At 33.9% G+C, this 16,735-nt stretch overlaps 1 protein-coding gene across 1 annotated transcript in view; it reads left to right on the top strand.

The window, feature by feature from the left end:
- The first annotated feature begins 899 nt into the window (after positions 1 to 899).
- Positions 900 to 16,735, top strand: part of NKAIN2 (sodium/potassium transporting ATPase interacting 2) — a 522,794-nt gene continuing 506,958 nt past the window's right edge. Inside the window, exons 1-2 of the mRNA XM_060115055.1 lie at positions 900 to 908; positions 2,461 to 2,598. Of these exons, the coding sequence (XP_059971038.1) occupies positions 900 to 908; positions 2,461 to 2,598 (147 nt within the window). The remainder of the gene's footprint in view (positions 909 to 2,460; positions 2,599 to 16,735) is intronic.

Here is a 16,735-nt window from a genome sequence, read left to right as displayed (position 1 = left end):
AACAGTAAAACCTGTAATAAAGCTACTTAGGATGACTAAGGAGCCCATCAAAAAGAGGAGGTAAAAGCAGAAATACTATAAGTGAAGAATTGCACATTAGCTTGTTCAGTCTACATAACCTCATAAGTAATGTTTGATGAAACCATTAGTTTTGTCATAAAAAAAGGCTGATAAATGTTGATGCAACTTCATTTTAGCCTTTCAGACTTAGTGAGTATATTATTATCTATATATTTTTTTATAATTAACCATGGTACTTGCTCTTTTCTTCCATAATTGGAGCATTTATTGAGGGATTTCCCACTGTTTGACTGATGCGCTTCATCCTCTATATTTTTTTCCCTGCTGTGTCCCCACAGTTATGGTGCTCAAAATTTATAGTTTAAGTTCTTCTTACTGCTGTTTTACATTTCTACTTACTATTTATTCATAGGATAAGGATAAGAGAGTTCTGTGTTAGAGGGAACTTTTATATAGACAATTAGCAATGCTGAGAACAACCACTTATCTTTTGGTAATGTTGATGAATTCCAACAAGGCATATGTAATACTGTTTAACATCACAAATGGGCCTCCTTTATGAGTGTTGACTGCATGATAACAATTGAAGGAATGTTTCATCAGGAGACAGTTCAAAGTTTATGAGGCTTGGGTTATGTGCATATTCCATGACAGTCTGTTTGTTAATCAATCAGAATATTGAATTCCACTCTTGGGACTCTGGTGGGTATTTTGGATTTAGAATATGTAGAGTAGAACAGACCTGGACCTAGATCCTCTCTCTTTTGGGTGTTTTTATTCACTGCCAAGACTAAGTGAAACTTAAGATTTGTTTAGGCTGGACTATTACTGTTACAATGTAACATGGTACCTGGTGTGTCTTAGGAAATAGAGGTGTCATGCAAATGGTTGTCATGAGTTTATTTTGTCCTTCAATGCCTGATGAGAAAATGTGCTGTCAGTTAAAGAACAGCAGTGGGAATAATGGTCATTCAAGAAGTCTTCAAACCTAGGCTACAGCTATTTAATTTAAAAGGAAACCGTCTGTTTGAAGAGTTAGTGTGTCCTTCCGACAAGAAATATCATTAAAGTAGAGTGATAAAGCATAGTTAGTGACTTGGTGGTTTTAAAATCATTTTCCTTTAAAAGCTAATTGAAAAACAATTGTTGAATCTCCGTGCTTAACATCAGGTCCTATTACAATGTTTTACTAGAAACAGACAGTTCGTTATCATTCCACCTGAGGGCAAGCAGGAAAAATAGAGCTGAGTTTAATTCACACCATTCCCTTTTGCTTAGATCTGATGAGAGGCTTGTCAGCTATTCAGGTTTCATTTGTCAATATAAAGTGGCATTTCTGGACTACTGACCAATCTCAGGGTGTTGTTTGGTTGGTCAGTGAGTTGGTTGGTTGATTGGTATTGCTTCCCCCCCCCACTGTTTACATATGACTTAATTGTAAACTTGTAAACACAGATGAATATGGAAGAATTTGAAATGCCTTAAGTTTCTTGTTTTTTTTTTTTTTTTTCTTTTTGCGGTATGTGGGCCTCTCACTGTTGTGGCCTCTCCCGTTGCGGAGCACAGGCTCCGGATGCGCAGGCCCAGCGGCCATGGCTCACGGGCCCAGCCGCTCCGCGGCATATGGGATCCTCCCAGACCGGGGCACGAACCCGTATCCCCTGCATCGGCAGGCGGACTCTCAACCACTTGCGCCACCAGGGAGGCCCAAGTTTCTTGTTTTTATAACAGTGATGCTTTATTTTTATTTTTTAAAATAAAAAATTGTTTTAAGTTTCTTTCAGGGCCCTTCTTTTTCCTGGTTACTATAGGTAACTGGATATGATTTTTTTTAAAGTCACATTTGATTTATAATCTAGTACTATTAAAGTTAGAAGGACCCTAGACATTAGTCAAAGTCTTACATTTTACAAATGAGGAATCAAATCAGACTCCCAGAGGAAGGAAATGACTTACCTGGGGCACTACAGCTGCCTAGTGGCAGGTCGACATCGAGAATCTGGTCTTTAGACTTGCCGAAGAATTCTTTTTCGTCTCCATCAACCCCCTTTGCTCTATTCCCAACTTATACAGTGACATTTGAGCAAATCCTAACAACAAACCCTTCGTGTGGACGTCATTTCCTGAACTTGCTGGTTGATGACTTCAAGTGTTTGACAGTGCATATGACAATATAATTTATCCTGTGACTGCACAGATGACATCCTGTGAATACTACTTGATGCCTCCATAAAATCATCCCTGAAAGGATTGTAGCTGTCTCTGGATCCACGGCTTCCATAGTCTTCCTTTGAAATATACCTAAAAATGTCTTTCTCACTGTTAAAGACAAATGCCAGATATGGTAACACAGTTACAATTGCTAATTATAATGTCAGTGTGATCCTTTATTTTCTCTCATCACTGTGCTTATCTATATATCCTGTTTTGCTATTCTAGGTTTGTGTGCTGGAGAGGCAAATATTTGACTTCCTTGGATATCAGTGGGCACCTATCCTGGCAAATTTTGTACATATTATTATCGTCATTCTTGGTTTATTTGGAACTATTCAATATAGACCTCGTTACATAACAGGAGTAAGTACCCTCCCTGCTTTTTATTATTGAAATAGAGAAAAATATGCAAACTACACGTCTTGAAAATTTTTATGTATATCCTTTGCTTAAAGCACCATGTGTTTGTTTATATAGTTTCAGATTATATCTACAGTAATTTTAAATGTCAAGCTTAAAACACTTGGCAGTGAATGGAATCAGATTGTATTTTCATAAATTGTACTTTCAGCCAATATTCCCTTGTAATTACAAGCAGGACAGAGCCCCTATCTGTATGAACTGTAAAGTCATGGTTTCTGATTTAACAGATTTTAATGGGACTTCTTCCCTTTTTAGATAATTATATTTTATAAATTGAATAAAGGTAGTTTAAAATCAATACAAATGAACATATAGTATTGATGGGAAAATGTTAATACATATTAGGGTTAATATTTGACATACTTGAAAGCCAGAATAGTCTGGAACATGGTCTCTGTGTTCTCCATAATTCTCTTTTTGGCTCAAAGGAAGTATTTTGCATTCCCACTCAAGTTAAACGTACTTAACATAAAAGTGAAATGCAACTGTGTTGCAGTTGCTATGGGAACCATAACAAGATCTTTTACTCTTGTATGTGCCTCAGATCTCAGCTATAGCTCTTCATTAATGTAGATTTTTTTAGTGTCATCATTTTTTTTCTATTTCTTCTGTTTTTGACAGAGCAAAAATCTATAGGCATTTATTTTAAATTATATAGCAAAAGTTTGGTAAAGGCATTTATATAAGACAGTGTAGCTAAAGATCTGCCTTATTCAATACAAACTAGCAGGCCTTCTCGGGTTTCACGAAATCCTTAACACAAAAGATGACCTCTTATGACCTGTTCTCTCTTTGTCATCTGGGACCCAGATAAAGCTCATTGGCACTGAAACAGTCAATGTGGTGGCAGCTGGGATCAAGATATCCACTGTCTGGCTAAGGCTGAGTCAGAAGCCCATAGTCTTCTCCTCTGGGAACATACCCAGAAATGAGTATATGTCACCTCTAAGGGTGTGTTTCCCTGTAAATCTTGTAATACTTTTCACAAGATTACAAGTAGGATGTGTTCTGTTGCAGAGTGAAGTTTCTCAATGCATAAGATATGATAGTAGTGTTTACTTTCTTTTATAAATTGTAATTTGATCCAATATAAGGAAGGTGGTACAGTGCTTGGGAGTGGGTTTTCTGAAGTCATAATTCCAGGGTTGAAATCTTTCATCTACCAATTTCTGTGTGACTTTGGACAGCATAACCTGACCAATCCTTAGATTTTTTACATTAAAAATGAAAGCAATAGCTATAGTGACTCATATGCTTCAATTGATACATTATAAGCCATCATGTGAAAGATTCTCAATTTAACTTTCCTCTTTCATTAGACTTTGAGACTTCTCCATGATTTTATTCTAATAAATAGTGTTGCTCTGAGTATCACCATATAAATATGTCATCTCTTTTTGTGATAAAGTTCCTGGAATGAAAATCTAGGTGTGGATCAAAATGTTTGAACAGTTTAAAAGGTTTTTTTTGTGTTTGTTTTTTTTTTTTTTTTTTTTTTGAGGAGTAAGTGGGATATTATATAAATGATCTCGGCACAATGTTTGGTATTTAAAAAATGCCCAGTAAATGTTAGCTATAATATTTTTATGCTTATTATCATTTGAAAATAATACTGAACTGTATATACTAGAAATAGCCTGATAGGCAATTTAAAATAGAGCATGGTGTTGTAAGCTATTGGTTGAACTCTTTACGCCACTTTTATTTTAAGCTGCTACAACTCTTAAATTTTTTTGTTGATATTTCTGTGTACCAAATTATAATTCCAACCCAAAACCACTAGGTGGCATTCTGGGGGAGGGCTCCGAGGAGCTCTGGTTCTTTATGTCTCAGTGCAGAAAGAATTCAGCGAGAGGCAAATTGATAGATAAGAAGTGATTTATTAGAATGGGAGACTTGTGAAGCTTACAAGCAAGAGGGCGAGAGGGTGCCATGCCACGAACTTAGTGGGCTACAGTTTTATAATCAAAGGAAAAGTGGGGAGGGAGAGAAGACCACCTTCTTCCTCATTCTTGAGTAGATGGCAAGCTTCTATCATCAGCTCCTCCTCCATGTTGTGTGGGGGAGTTTTCTTGTCCCTACCTGGTCAAGCCAGGACTGTCATTGGTGCAATGGAAATGAGCAAAAAAGGTGGTAACATATGCTAAAAATGGTAAATCATCTCGGGTTTTAGTATAATGTTACCTTTTCTTTATATTTTTGATTTTAGTGTGTGCAGAGGAGTGTGTCCTAGGAATCATTAACCTACTGAGCTCACTGGGTGGGATGTGGGTCTCATGCCACCACTGTTTATTGTTTGGGGGCATGTCTCATGCTTCTATTGCATGGTTTTGTTGCTAAGCAAGCCTCCATGGTTTTGTGGTTAAGCAAACCTGTTTTCTTGAATGATCATTAACTTATGGGGGTCTCCCATACTTTTTTTCTCTACTGTTCTCTACTTATAATCCCCTAGTGGGATTAACTGTTTAATCACCTACTTTGTCCCTTTATTCTGTCCCTGTCAATCCTCTTAAATAAAATACATACCCACTAGGGAGAGTGTCCTGTGTTTTCAAGACAGGACACTCTCTCTAGTGTTAGGATACTGTGGGACACATTTAAGATGTAGAACTTTTATATAATTGAGAGGATCTCTGAAACCTTTCTGAGGTCTTAACACTGTGTCTTAGCACTACATCTTTGATTTGATCTTGTCTTGCAGACAGAATCCTTAATCTGTTCTTTTTCTTGAAACAGTCTTAACTTGGAAAATCTTTTGCCAGCTGGAGATGCTGTAAATGTAAAACTTTTATTTTCCAACCCAGAAAGTCTTGAGTTAGCAATATATCCTCTAAATTCTACTTGAAAACTGAATTGTTCTTTCTTTAGCTCATCTCTCTTATAATACCATGTTATGTATGGTAAAAAGATTACAAATAACACTGTCAACTGTTTGCTTGGATATCCCTTTAGTCAGATCCACAAGTTTATAGGTATATTTTCTATCTTCAAAATTATTTCAGGCAATAGTTAAGTTTATTGTTCCAATAATAATTATTGTGACCCCTCTTTTCTCCAGTTCTCAAAAACAATTTCTTTACTGTTTTTCCTGTTTTCACTGATTCTTCTCACTGCCCTTCTGGTCTCCAGCTGCCACCTTGTCTCAAAATTAATGCTGTGTGTTTTAGGTTTGTGTTACAGTACCACTCAATTTCTGTTCTAGTTATCTATTTCTCTGTAATTTCTGTATAGCAAACCATTTCTGTATACCAAATTCATGGAATCTAGTGGCATGATGTCATGTTGAAGGTCAAAAGTTGATTCAGGAAAATAGAGAATTTGCCATAAAAATGGAGTCAAAAGTTTTCAGTTTGCCTAAAGATGATAAAATAAATTTTTATTTTTTGGCTGTGTTGGGTCTTTGTTGCTGTACACGAGCTTACTCTAGTTGCGACGAGCAAGGGCTACTCTTCTTTGCAGTGCACAGGCTTCTCACTGTGGTGGCTTCTCTTGTTGTGGTTGTGGAGCATGAGCTCTAGGCATGTGGGCTCAGTAGTTGTGGCACGTGGTCTCTAGAGCACAGGCTCAGTAGTTGCAGCACACATGTTTAGTTGCTCCATGGCATGTGGGATCTTCCTGGACCAGGGCTCGAACCCATGTCCTCTGCATTGGCAGGAGGATTCTTAACCACTACACCACCAGGGAAGTCTGATAAAAGGAATTTTAATTAAAAGAAACTTGAATGTAATCATAGATGACAGAAATTCTGGTCAGTGAAGGATCTGGGTTTAGCATGAAGATGCATCATTGGAGACAAGCTGTAACTAACAACACTGTACTGCTGCAGTTAAGAAATTTCCATAGACTCTCTGTACTCTGGAGACTTAAATATTAACAATGAAATTTCTTTTCCTCTCCCCTAAAAATGTAAGCCTTTATGATTTCTATATTTGCCATTTTATATTGAAATAGAAAACAATTTAGTATAAAAATAGAGATAAGCACTTCCATAATTTCACAAGTGAAACTTATTATTGATATTTTTGCACATTTCCTTCACATATGTGCAACTGAAATGTATCTGATTATGCTACATCTCGTGTATTAATTTTTTTATGTAATGTGACATCAATTTTGGAATTCATATGGCTATTTCATTGTTCATTTAACCTTTTACACTATTATTATATATTATACTATGAAACATAATATATGCTGTATCTTATGGTATATTATATATTATTATACATTATACTATTTTCATGTTTTTATGATACATATTTCCCTATAATCATCTCCATAAAAAAATACCCTCGTCTTCATTTCTGATTTCATTCCTTAGGAGAAATACCTAGATATAACTAAATAATATGAACAATTTTAAGTTTTTTTGTTATATAATGGATAATTACCGATCCAAAATCATTTTATTGAATTATCCTCCCACCAATGTACAGTAGAGTGTATTTCTCTGCACTCTTGCTGACCCTGAATATTATCTGTTCTCATATTTTTTAATCTATTAGGAGAAAAAGTGTTATTTTTTTAATTGCATTTCTTATTTTACTGAGTTGGGCTTTTTCATATATTCATTGACCATTTTTATTTCCTTTTTGAGGGACTGTCATTTTGTGTTTGCTCATTTTTTCCCATGGAGTCTTAGTGTTTATCATAACAATTTTTATATTTAGATCACATAGTAAAGGTATTTACCCTTTAAATACCAATTTCATTTTGATTTTTATTACTTTTCTCATTGAAATTAACCCCTTTCCCTTCGTGATATCTTCTATTGATTTAAATTCCATTTTGAAAAGTGTAATGATGTATTCATTATCCTTAGGGCTAATTTTGCTAAAACAAAAAGGCAGATGCCCTGAAATAGAGTCTAAGGAAAAAGTATCCCTTTCCACATTTGCTATTTGTAAAGAGTTTCAGTTTATTGATGGGAGATTTTATTCTGTTTAATTGAAAACCACCCCCCCTCAAAAAAAAGCATGTGGACATCCTCTGAAACACTGAGCACAGTAGCAACAAATAAAATTTAAATAACACTGGTAATGAGGTTTTATTCCTCTACTAGTCTTCTATTTCATAAGAGCAAAGAAGAAAAATTTTAAAATTTAAAACAGTTAATTAGGACAAGAACTCGTTAGTACCCTTTGAGGACCTCTGTCAATTCAAAGCACATAATATGTTGAAGTAAAATTAAATAGCTGCTTTCAGTTCCAAGCAAAGGAAATCTGAAGCAAGAATCCATAGAAATCATCTGTACTGTATAATTCTCTATAGCATCGAGAGTCCCAAAGAAAAGGCCAGATTAATTCTGGTGGAATAATTCATACATAAATACATACAAATAGCTCTCATGAAAGAATTACCTTATGTCATAAATGGAATTGCTAAATGCATCTTCATTTGGGCTAAAGACACTGGCAAGCAGAGCATGATTTGAGATATCCACTGGTTATTAGTTAATGACTAAAAATGTTAATGAGTTGTACTGCTTTAAACTATCTAAAATAATCTGAGGAGTGTGTAGGTTCCTACCTGGTGAAGGCACAGCAATTTGTTTGGTGATATTGCCACAAGACATGTTGCCATAACTCGCAATTTTTTTCCCTCCCTCCATTCCTTCCTCCCTCTCTTCTTTCTTTCCTTTTTTCCTTCTTCCTTCCTTCCCTCCCTCCCTTGCTTTGTTTCTCTCTATTTAACCAAGTTATTTTTGAAAGAAAAAAGAATAATTTATAGAGCTTGGAACCACTGGCTTGGTCGATGAAACTCATCCCAAAACTAGAAATAAATTCAAAATAGCTAAAAATCCATTACTCAGACTTCATAAAAACAGAGACGAGGACGGCATACCAAAATCACAGTAATATTTATAAGAATGATGTTTCTTTTTTTCTTACCACTTCCATTACTATCCACAGATGCTACTAGATACCTTCCTCTACAAATCCTACAGAACTCACATTAGCTTTATAAAATTTTTGTTCAAACTGATATGACTAGGAAATAGCAGAGTCAGGATGTGGACCCATGCTCTTAACCAAACCCCTGCTCTTAACCACTGTACTGAACTGTCTTTTAGGTGCACAGCTCAGAGGGCCACAATTTATCTGACAAATGAAAACAGGTTTTGTTAAGTTATTGGCAAATCCAAAAGCCATAATGGCATTTGCAGTTTGAAGATCATTTAGATTTTAAATTGTGCTCTGTCATCCTTGTATCAAGAATTATGTTTTTAGCTCTGTATTTAGTGAGGAAATGACCTTATTTCTCAAGAATTAAGAACACAAAACCTTTAGCGATGGATATTTTTGCAGAAGAACAATATCATAGGGAATTCTTAAGTTCCAGAAATAGTGAATAAGAATGGTATTTAAAAAAAATTTTCTTATGGCAATCAGCATTTTAATAATGGTAATTCATATGTATGCATATGTACATATGCATATATAGCATAATTTACATCTAATATATATTAAATTATATATTATATATAATTATATATAATATATAATTATATATAATTATGTATAATATATATATATTAATTAAGAACAAAAGTATCTCTTTCCACATTTATTTGCAAAGAGCTTCAAATAACTGATAGGAGAGTTTGTTTCTATGTAACTGAAAAAACACCCATATTATATACCAAAAATATGTATGTATGTATATTATTGTACCTATTGCAGAGTTTTTCCATGAAAAACTACAATAGCTAATCCAAAATTAAATGAGCGGGAAAAATTGAGATTGGTTTCTTGTTTTGTTACCGAAAAATCAAGAGATTAAAATAACGTGGTTAAAGCTAATTTCAGGAGACAGGGCTGTGATGGTTAGAAAGAAAAGCCAATGTTCGTGAATCTTCATTCCTTGGGTTTTAAAAATAATGAACTATTAGACTATCTTTAGATCCCTACTCATTCTTCCACAATAATGAAGAATTGAATACTACTTTTAGTTTACATATTAAAGTTTTATATGGATGATTTCAGATTGTTGCTGAGCACTAAACTTTTGTTCCTCAATTTGGGCCACGCTTTTTTGGTTTTTTGTTTGTTTTTTTCTACAATTATTTTTTTAAAGTATTAATATGTGCTTGTCAATGAGTATTGCTTTGTGAATTGACACACATCCTTCTCTCCATGGAGGGAGGACACAGCATAGAGACAGTAATGAGACAGCTTCAGACAAATCATCACCTGTATTGACTTCCTTGATTTTGCTTTTCCTTGAGCTAGTATACTAAAAGGAAAGGATCCCCATGTCATCCTGGGCAAGTCTTGAGGGCCACAAGGTGCCTGGAGCACCAGAAAACAAAGCAAAGACCTATTTTGTAAAAACATTCTGTTACGGCGATTTGGGAAAGGTATAGACTCTTCAGAGGGTCTGTAAAAGCATATAGTCACAAACTCAATTTGTGTGACAAAAAAAAAAAGACTCTACATTTTTGGAATTTACTATGTACTGATAATCAACCATGATTTGCATTTTAAGTGTTCAAGGAGCTAAGGTCCCCATGGAGATTATAACCAACAGCAATAAATGAGGAGTAGGTTCTGGGCCCTATTTCCAGGTCATATGCTTCTTTCACTCTAGTAACGTTACCTCCCTAAAAATTTGTATACTCTTTTCAGTCATGTTTAGGAAATTATTAATCTATGTTTAAGCAGTTGTTTTGAGTCTTTTATTCACTTTTTGCAGGAAAAAAACTACCCAAAAGAAAATGTATTGCAGCTAAAGCATTAAAAATGCACACTTTCTGTTCAGGACAGAAAATCAATGTAGATTAGAGATGAAAAGGCTTGAGATAGTAGTAAATTAACATTGCTTCTAATGACTTAGAGTAACCGTGAAACTAAGTCTTTTCCCATAAGCCTAGAAGGGGAAAAAAAATCATTACAAGTTTTATGGATTTAGCCTGTAGTCCTAAAATAAACGTAATAATGCAACATGGTGAATGCAATTTATTCTCAAAAGAATGTGTTCCCTTAGGGAATTGTGGGCCATTTCTTCTACAAGAAGATAACTTTGTGCTCACATTCTGATGTTAGACTGTGACTAAAGATTTATAGAATGTGGCAAATATAAGTAATTACATTTTAACAATCTAAGTTCCTATTTGTAAGTCATCTAATAATTTTTGGAAAAAAATTTTGAGAGGAGACATGAGATATATACATATATATATACACACACACACAGACATATGTGTGTATTATTTCTTTCCTAAAATAAAAAAATCAAATTAATTTATGCAGAATTTTAAAAATCAAAATGTAAAATTAGACTTAAAATAAAAGTCTTATTCCTTACCCTTCTCCAGCTGTTCCTAGTCTCTTTATAGTTCTTCTGTGGTCTATATATAGACATCTCAGAGGGTCTGTAAAAGCAAAATCATTTTACTCGAGTTTATTTTTGGATCACACTTTGTTTTGACAGCCCCTACCCCCCAAATCCCCCTCCCCCCATCCACTAGAGTTTGCCTTTCTTTTATTCTTGAAAGTAAGAAAAAGGCTTTTTTAAGAAGTGTATCCTAAGTATATTTCCAATTCTTATTCTATTTGTATTTTGGAAACCCACTGCTTTCCTGTTTGAATTTAGACCATTTTCTTTAGACTTGACCATGATTTTAAATGTGGCTTTCTGTTTTTAAGCTAGACTCTTCTTTCCTGGAGACTTCCCTCTCAGTACCTTATCCTCTCCTGTCTAAATTTGTGACTCTCCAGGCCTATTACACATCCGTCTTCCCTGCTCTGTACCCCCCTGAGTTAGATTGAAGCTTTCTTAGATCCTACGCATTTTCTTTATGATACTCTTCAACCAAATTCCTGAAAAAACATGTTCACGAGGTAAGCTTTCTGAGTTTATTCTATCTTTACACTTGAGTAGTAGGTTTACTAGAGGACAAATCCAAGGGTGAGAATTAATTTTCCTTCAAGCACTGAAGTAATTGTTCAATTGTATTCTAGGAAGCACTGTTACTCATGGGAAGTCTGATATTGATCTGTTCTTCATTCGTAGATAACTTTTTAAAAATTCTTGAAATACTAATTTCATACGTGTTGTCTTACTATTTCCAAATGAGGTGTCTAAGTGTGGACCTAACTGAAAATTTTGTAGCCCCTTTTGATTTGAAAGCACAAATACCTTCAACTCTGGACTTTGTATGTATCTATCATTTTGATGATTTTCTATGCTTTTGAACATTTGACTTTGTTATCCCCAGATAATTTCATTTAATAGTTATTATGTATTATAACTGTTTATTTACTTATTAAAAAACCTCACTTTTTCTCTAGGGAATTAAATGGTTGTCTGGTTCTAAAGGTGGTGGAGGAACTACCTCTGCTTTCCAGCACACTTTTACACTCCCCTTTGTTCACATGTTCCTTTCTCCACTCTCAGATTATAAAGAATTCTGCCTAGTAGTTTAGCTTCTTTTGTGTCTACTGCCCCTCCATACACATTTTGGACTGCCAGTTGCTCCACTCTGCTTATTAGTCAGCACTTAAATGTCTGGTCTTCCTCTTCCAGCAATTGGCAGAAATAGCTCTGCTGCTGATGTTTTATTGCTAATAATTTTAGCAATACTGTACAGGCTGCATGCTCAGTTTGCCGTTTTGAATCGAAAGTGAAACAATAACTATTAACGTGCATTAAACATATGTTACTTTGGAATCATTTCCTATTTCCAGTGAGATCTGAGCAGGCGGCTTTGTTATACAAAGGTGTGGAAATCCAATGACTGTTAGAATCTCTTCACCCTTTAAAAAGCCATTAATTGATTGTCTATTATATGGTAAGCACTATGCTATGCAAAAGGCATACCATAAAAACAAAGCCTCCAAATGTTTACATTTTAGTAGAGGGGGAAAGAAACATGTAACCATGTAAACACAATGCTTTTCATAAATACTATGAAAGAAGTATGTAAAGGATATCACAAGATCCCCAGAACATGTTGGGTAAGTCAACTTGGAGGCTGGAAAGGTTCAGGAGATGCTTCATAGACGAAATGACACATGAACTAAGACTTAAAGTATGAGTAGTATATCATGGAAAAGACAGGAAGAGGGGAGAAGTTCAGGCAAAGATAACAGAAGTGAAAACATGGAGGTGTTTAAATATATAATTGTATTTTTATTGATTTATATCAGGTAAACATGGCTGCTACGCAGAGGCTGGACTGATTAAAAGTAAGGCTAAATATGTAGATAGGGGCCAGGTTGTGAAGAAAATACTTGACCGTGCTAAATTGTTTATATAAGACATTCTGTAGACAATTAAAGGGTTTTATATAGGTAGTGGTCCTAAATGGCTAGCAACATGGTGGGAAGAAGAAATGAAAAGACAGATATGTTTGTAGATGTTTTCAAGAAGAGGCTGGGAAATGGTTGAGTCATTTGACAAGGCAATGATTAAAGCAAGATGAATAATTTGGGGGAAAATTTTAAGAATTCTAAGCTTTCTAAGAGTTCTAAGCTTTCATTGTCTTATTAGTTACATGGGTGTGACCAGATAGGGATATGTCTCAGACCCTTTGTAAACTGTTCCCTAATAACTTGATACCACTTTTAGATAAAAATAGTAAATATTATCTAATATGTAGATGACATGATTTTATCATCCTAAACTAAGTGTGCCTTTACTGAGTGCCTTTATTAGACACCTGGTATGTTTAGAATTAGTACCAAAAATGTAGTAACAGTTCTATTTTTCTAAAATCACAGTCAGCATTTGGGGGAGAAACCTCCAAATATTTCACAAGCCTATATATAGTTACCTTATGCATGGAGTAATGTCATATAATTACTTATGTGTACATTTTATAACCAGTTTATTTTACAAGGTCTACCAGCCAGTGCCTTGGCATTCTGGGGTGTTTTTTTGTTTGTTTATTTTTTGGTTTTTCTTTTTAATGACTAAAGAAGCAGTTTGAGTACATACACCCAAAACAGTTGTCTAGTTTACAACGAAATGCAGCAAATTTTTATGGTGTAGATTTTGTAGGACGTAAATTGTCCTTTTGTCTGTTAAGGGTAAACCCGATATTTTCTGTAGTGGAGAACCATGATTCTGCTGTTGAACTTCATTAGCCTACCTGTGTGCCTAGGTGTGTGGTTTTGTCAAGTACAAGTCTCGTCTACTTCTCAGCTTCCTGGTATCATTCTAACCACCAGCGGACTGTCCATTAAAGTTCATGGGCCTCCAGTTAGCCAGTATTATAGATTACCTGCATGCCTAGTGCTTTTCAGGAAAACCTCAAAATCACTGCCGTTCGCAGGATATTTTTTACTCCTGAATTGTGTTTTAGCAATATGTCAATTAACCTACATTAAGTGATTTTATGAGAAACAGACTTATGACCTTCATTCATTGTAAAGATTTTGTTGAAAGCATTGCTTTCAACAGACTCGCAAGAAAAATCTCTCTTGTCTCTGTAGGGAAGGAAAACTTTTCCCTTCTTCCCTTCTAGGTTATTTGCCTGGTTTAATAATTAAATTATGGATTAACAGAAGAAAGATAAATTTAATTTTCTACCTCTAGGAATCCATTAAAAATATGAGACTCAAAGAAGTGACCAAAGCAGGCAGTTTTTATGCCTTTTAGAGAAAGAAACAATGCATTTGTGAAGAATTGATAAGACAAAGAAGTTTTGCATTGGGGTAGTAAATTAGTGAGGAAATAACAAGGTTTGTTTATACAGCCTTCTTGGCCATAAATTCCCTATCTCTGGTGATAAGAATGTCTCTCTTTGTCCTGGTATAGGGGGTACCTTTCACATGGGAGATTTATTTCAACTAATTCAAAATAATCAATATGCCAAAGTGGCGTATTTTGGGGTGTCATATTCTGCTCTCCTTCATCCCAATCCTGGGAAGAATAATGGTTTCCTTATGCATTAGGTTGTTTTATCTTGAGGTCCTGATGAACTTAAACATTGGATGCACATAATTTTAAGACTAAATGTGTGAACTGACAAAGTTTTCCAAAACAAACACACAAGAAAGCTTTCTAGATTTATTTTCTGACAAAACTAATAAAAGTAATTCTTTATTCTTTCACTATACAAATATTTACTAGCACTTACTCTGTGCCAGACACTCTTCTAGACACTGTGGATTCAACACTGAAAAGACCAAATCCAAGCTCTTATGGGGAAGACAAGCAGTATATAGGTAGTAAGTAATAGGTCACAGAAAGATGTTACAATATGAAAGTTCCCTCCCTCCCTCCCTCTCTCTCTCTCTCTCTCTGTATATGTATATGTATATATATATATATATATATATATATATATGTATATATATATATATAATCTTTAATAGAACAAGAAATTTATTACTCCCATTCAGTAGTTCCTGGGGGCTTTGATGTTAAATCATACACAACCAGGAATCAGGAATCATCTTAATTTCAGTGACCACCTCTGCAGGGATCTCATTGCCAGGTGTTGCAGGTATAACAATCAAAAATCACTAACAATAAAGGTTCAAATAACCACAGATCTCTGGCATGAAGGCTGCTTCTGAAATGGTCTCAATCAAAATGTAATAGTGTCAAATGCATATGTATTTATACTTTATATATTTAGTAATATTTAGTAAATTCTCTACCAAGCTGACAATTATTCTACCTTTACACTTGAATAATAGCAACTGATGGAATGTAATGCCAGTTACTAACCTTGAGAAGACTGAAGACAAGGGTATTTGGGTGCAGAAAAACAATTAAGAATGTATAAAAATGAAACCAAAACATATTCAAAATGCTGATAACCAGAGATAATTGCACTATCATTTTTTAAAATCTATTTTCCTATTTTTCAATGTCCACACATTTTTTTAAATCTAGTATATTGTTATACATTTTTTTCTTTTACTTACCATCAACATTTTCTATTTAATTATATAAGGCTGCATCGTTCTTTGAATATGTTAAATCAATTTACAATGTGTAGAATGTCCAAATCCTTGCACAATTTTTGAGATATTTATCTTGTCCTTTTTAGTTTGTATTTATAGACATTAAGTTGTTTTGACATTATAGAAATTAACCCATCATTTTTCAATGTGTATTGAAAATTTCCTCAAATCTCTCATATGCTATGTGTTTTTATATTGGTCTCTTTGGCCAAAATAATTTTTTAAAATTCTTATCTAGTAATATTTTTATAGATTCTGAGTCTCCTGTCTTGGTAATAAAGATATACCTGCTCTCAGCTACACATTTAATCTCCTATATTTTCTTCTAAGATATTTATTGTTAATTTTTATAGTAAACTCTTAATTCATCTGGAACATATTTTAATATCAAATGCGGCACCAACACTATTTTCTTCCAATGGGTAACAATTTGTGCCACCATTTATTTTCCCAAATAATTGAAATATCTTATTTGTTTACATTAAATTAAACACATTAAATTAAACACTTAAATTACATTAAAGTCTGCCATCTGTTTATATTTTATTTTGCTATCCTCCAATATCTATTCTTTAATGTTAATTTTAAAATTATTATATTCAATTCAAAAAATTAAACCTATTAGAACTATAATTGAAATTACTTTTTTAAAATTAATTTTATGAAAGAGATATTTTATGAGTTTTAGGTTCCCCATCCAACAAGTTGATATGCCATTTCATTTCTCTTGTATTATTTTGATTTTCAGTAAGACTTTGTAGGCTTTTTCATGTAGATTTTATACTTTTCTTGTTAAGTTTATTTCTATATATTTTTATAGGTTTTATAACAATTGTGAATGGAATATTTTCCCCTTTCTAAGTGCTTATTATTAAAATGGAGAAAATATGTTGCTTTGGCATATTTATCATTTTCAAATTATCTTATTAATAAAGGTTTTCTAGCATCTCTTGAGTTTTTTGGGTGATATCTTTAAAATGATAAACTTTTTTTCATTTATGTCTAATGTTAATAGTATTTATTTTATATCCTTATTGTATTCATAAGACTCTCTAAAACAGTTAAATATAAGTGGCAACTGCAGGAATCTCAGTCAAGTTGCTGAATTTAAATGTAAAGATTTTAGTATTTTGTTATTTATTGTGTAATTGCTATTG

Source organism: Mesoplodon densirostris, chromosome 12, assembly GCF_025265405.1.
Source record: "Mesoplodon densirostris isolate mMesDen1 chromosome 12, mMesDen1 primary haplotype, whole genome shotgun sequence".
Classification (NCBI taxonomy): domain Eukaryota; kingdom Metazoa; phylum Chordata; class Mammalia; order Artiodactyla; family Ziphiidae; genus Mesoplodon; species Mesoplodon densirostris.
Note: the sequence above shows the minus strand (reverse complement) of the source record. Positions and strands in the feature narration are given on the sequence as shown.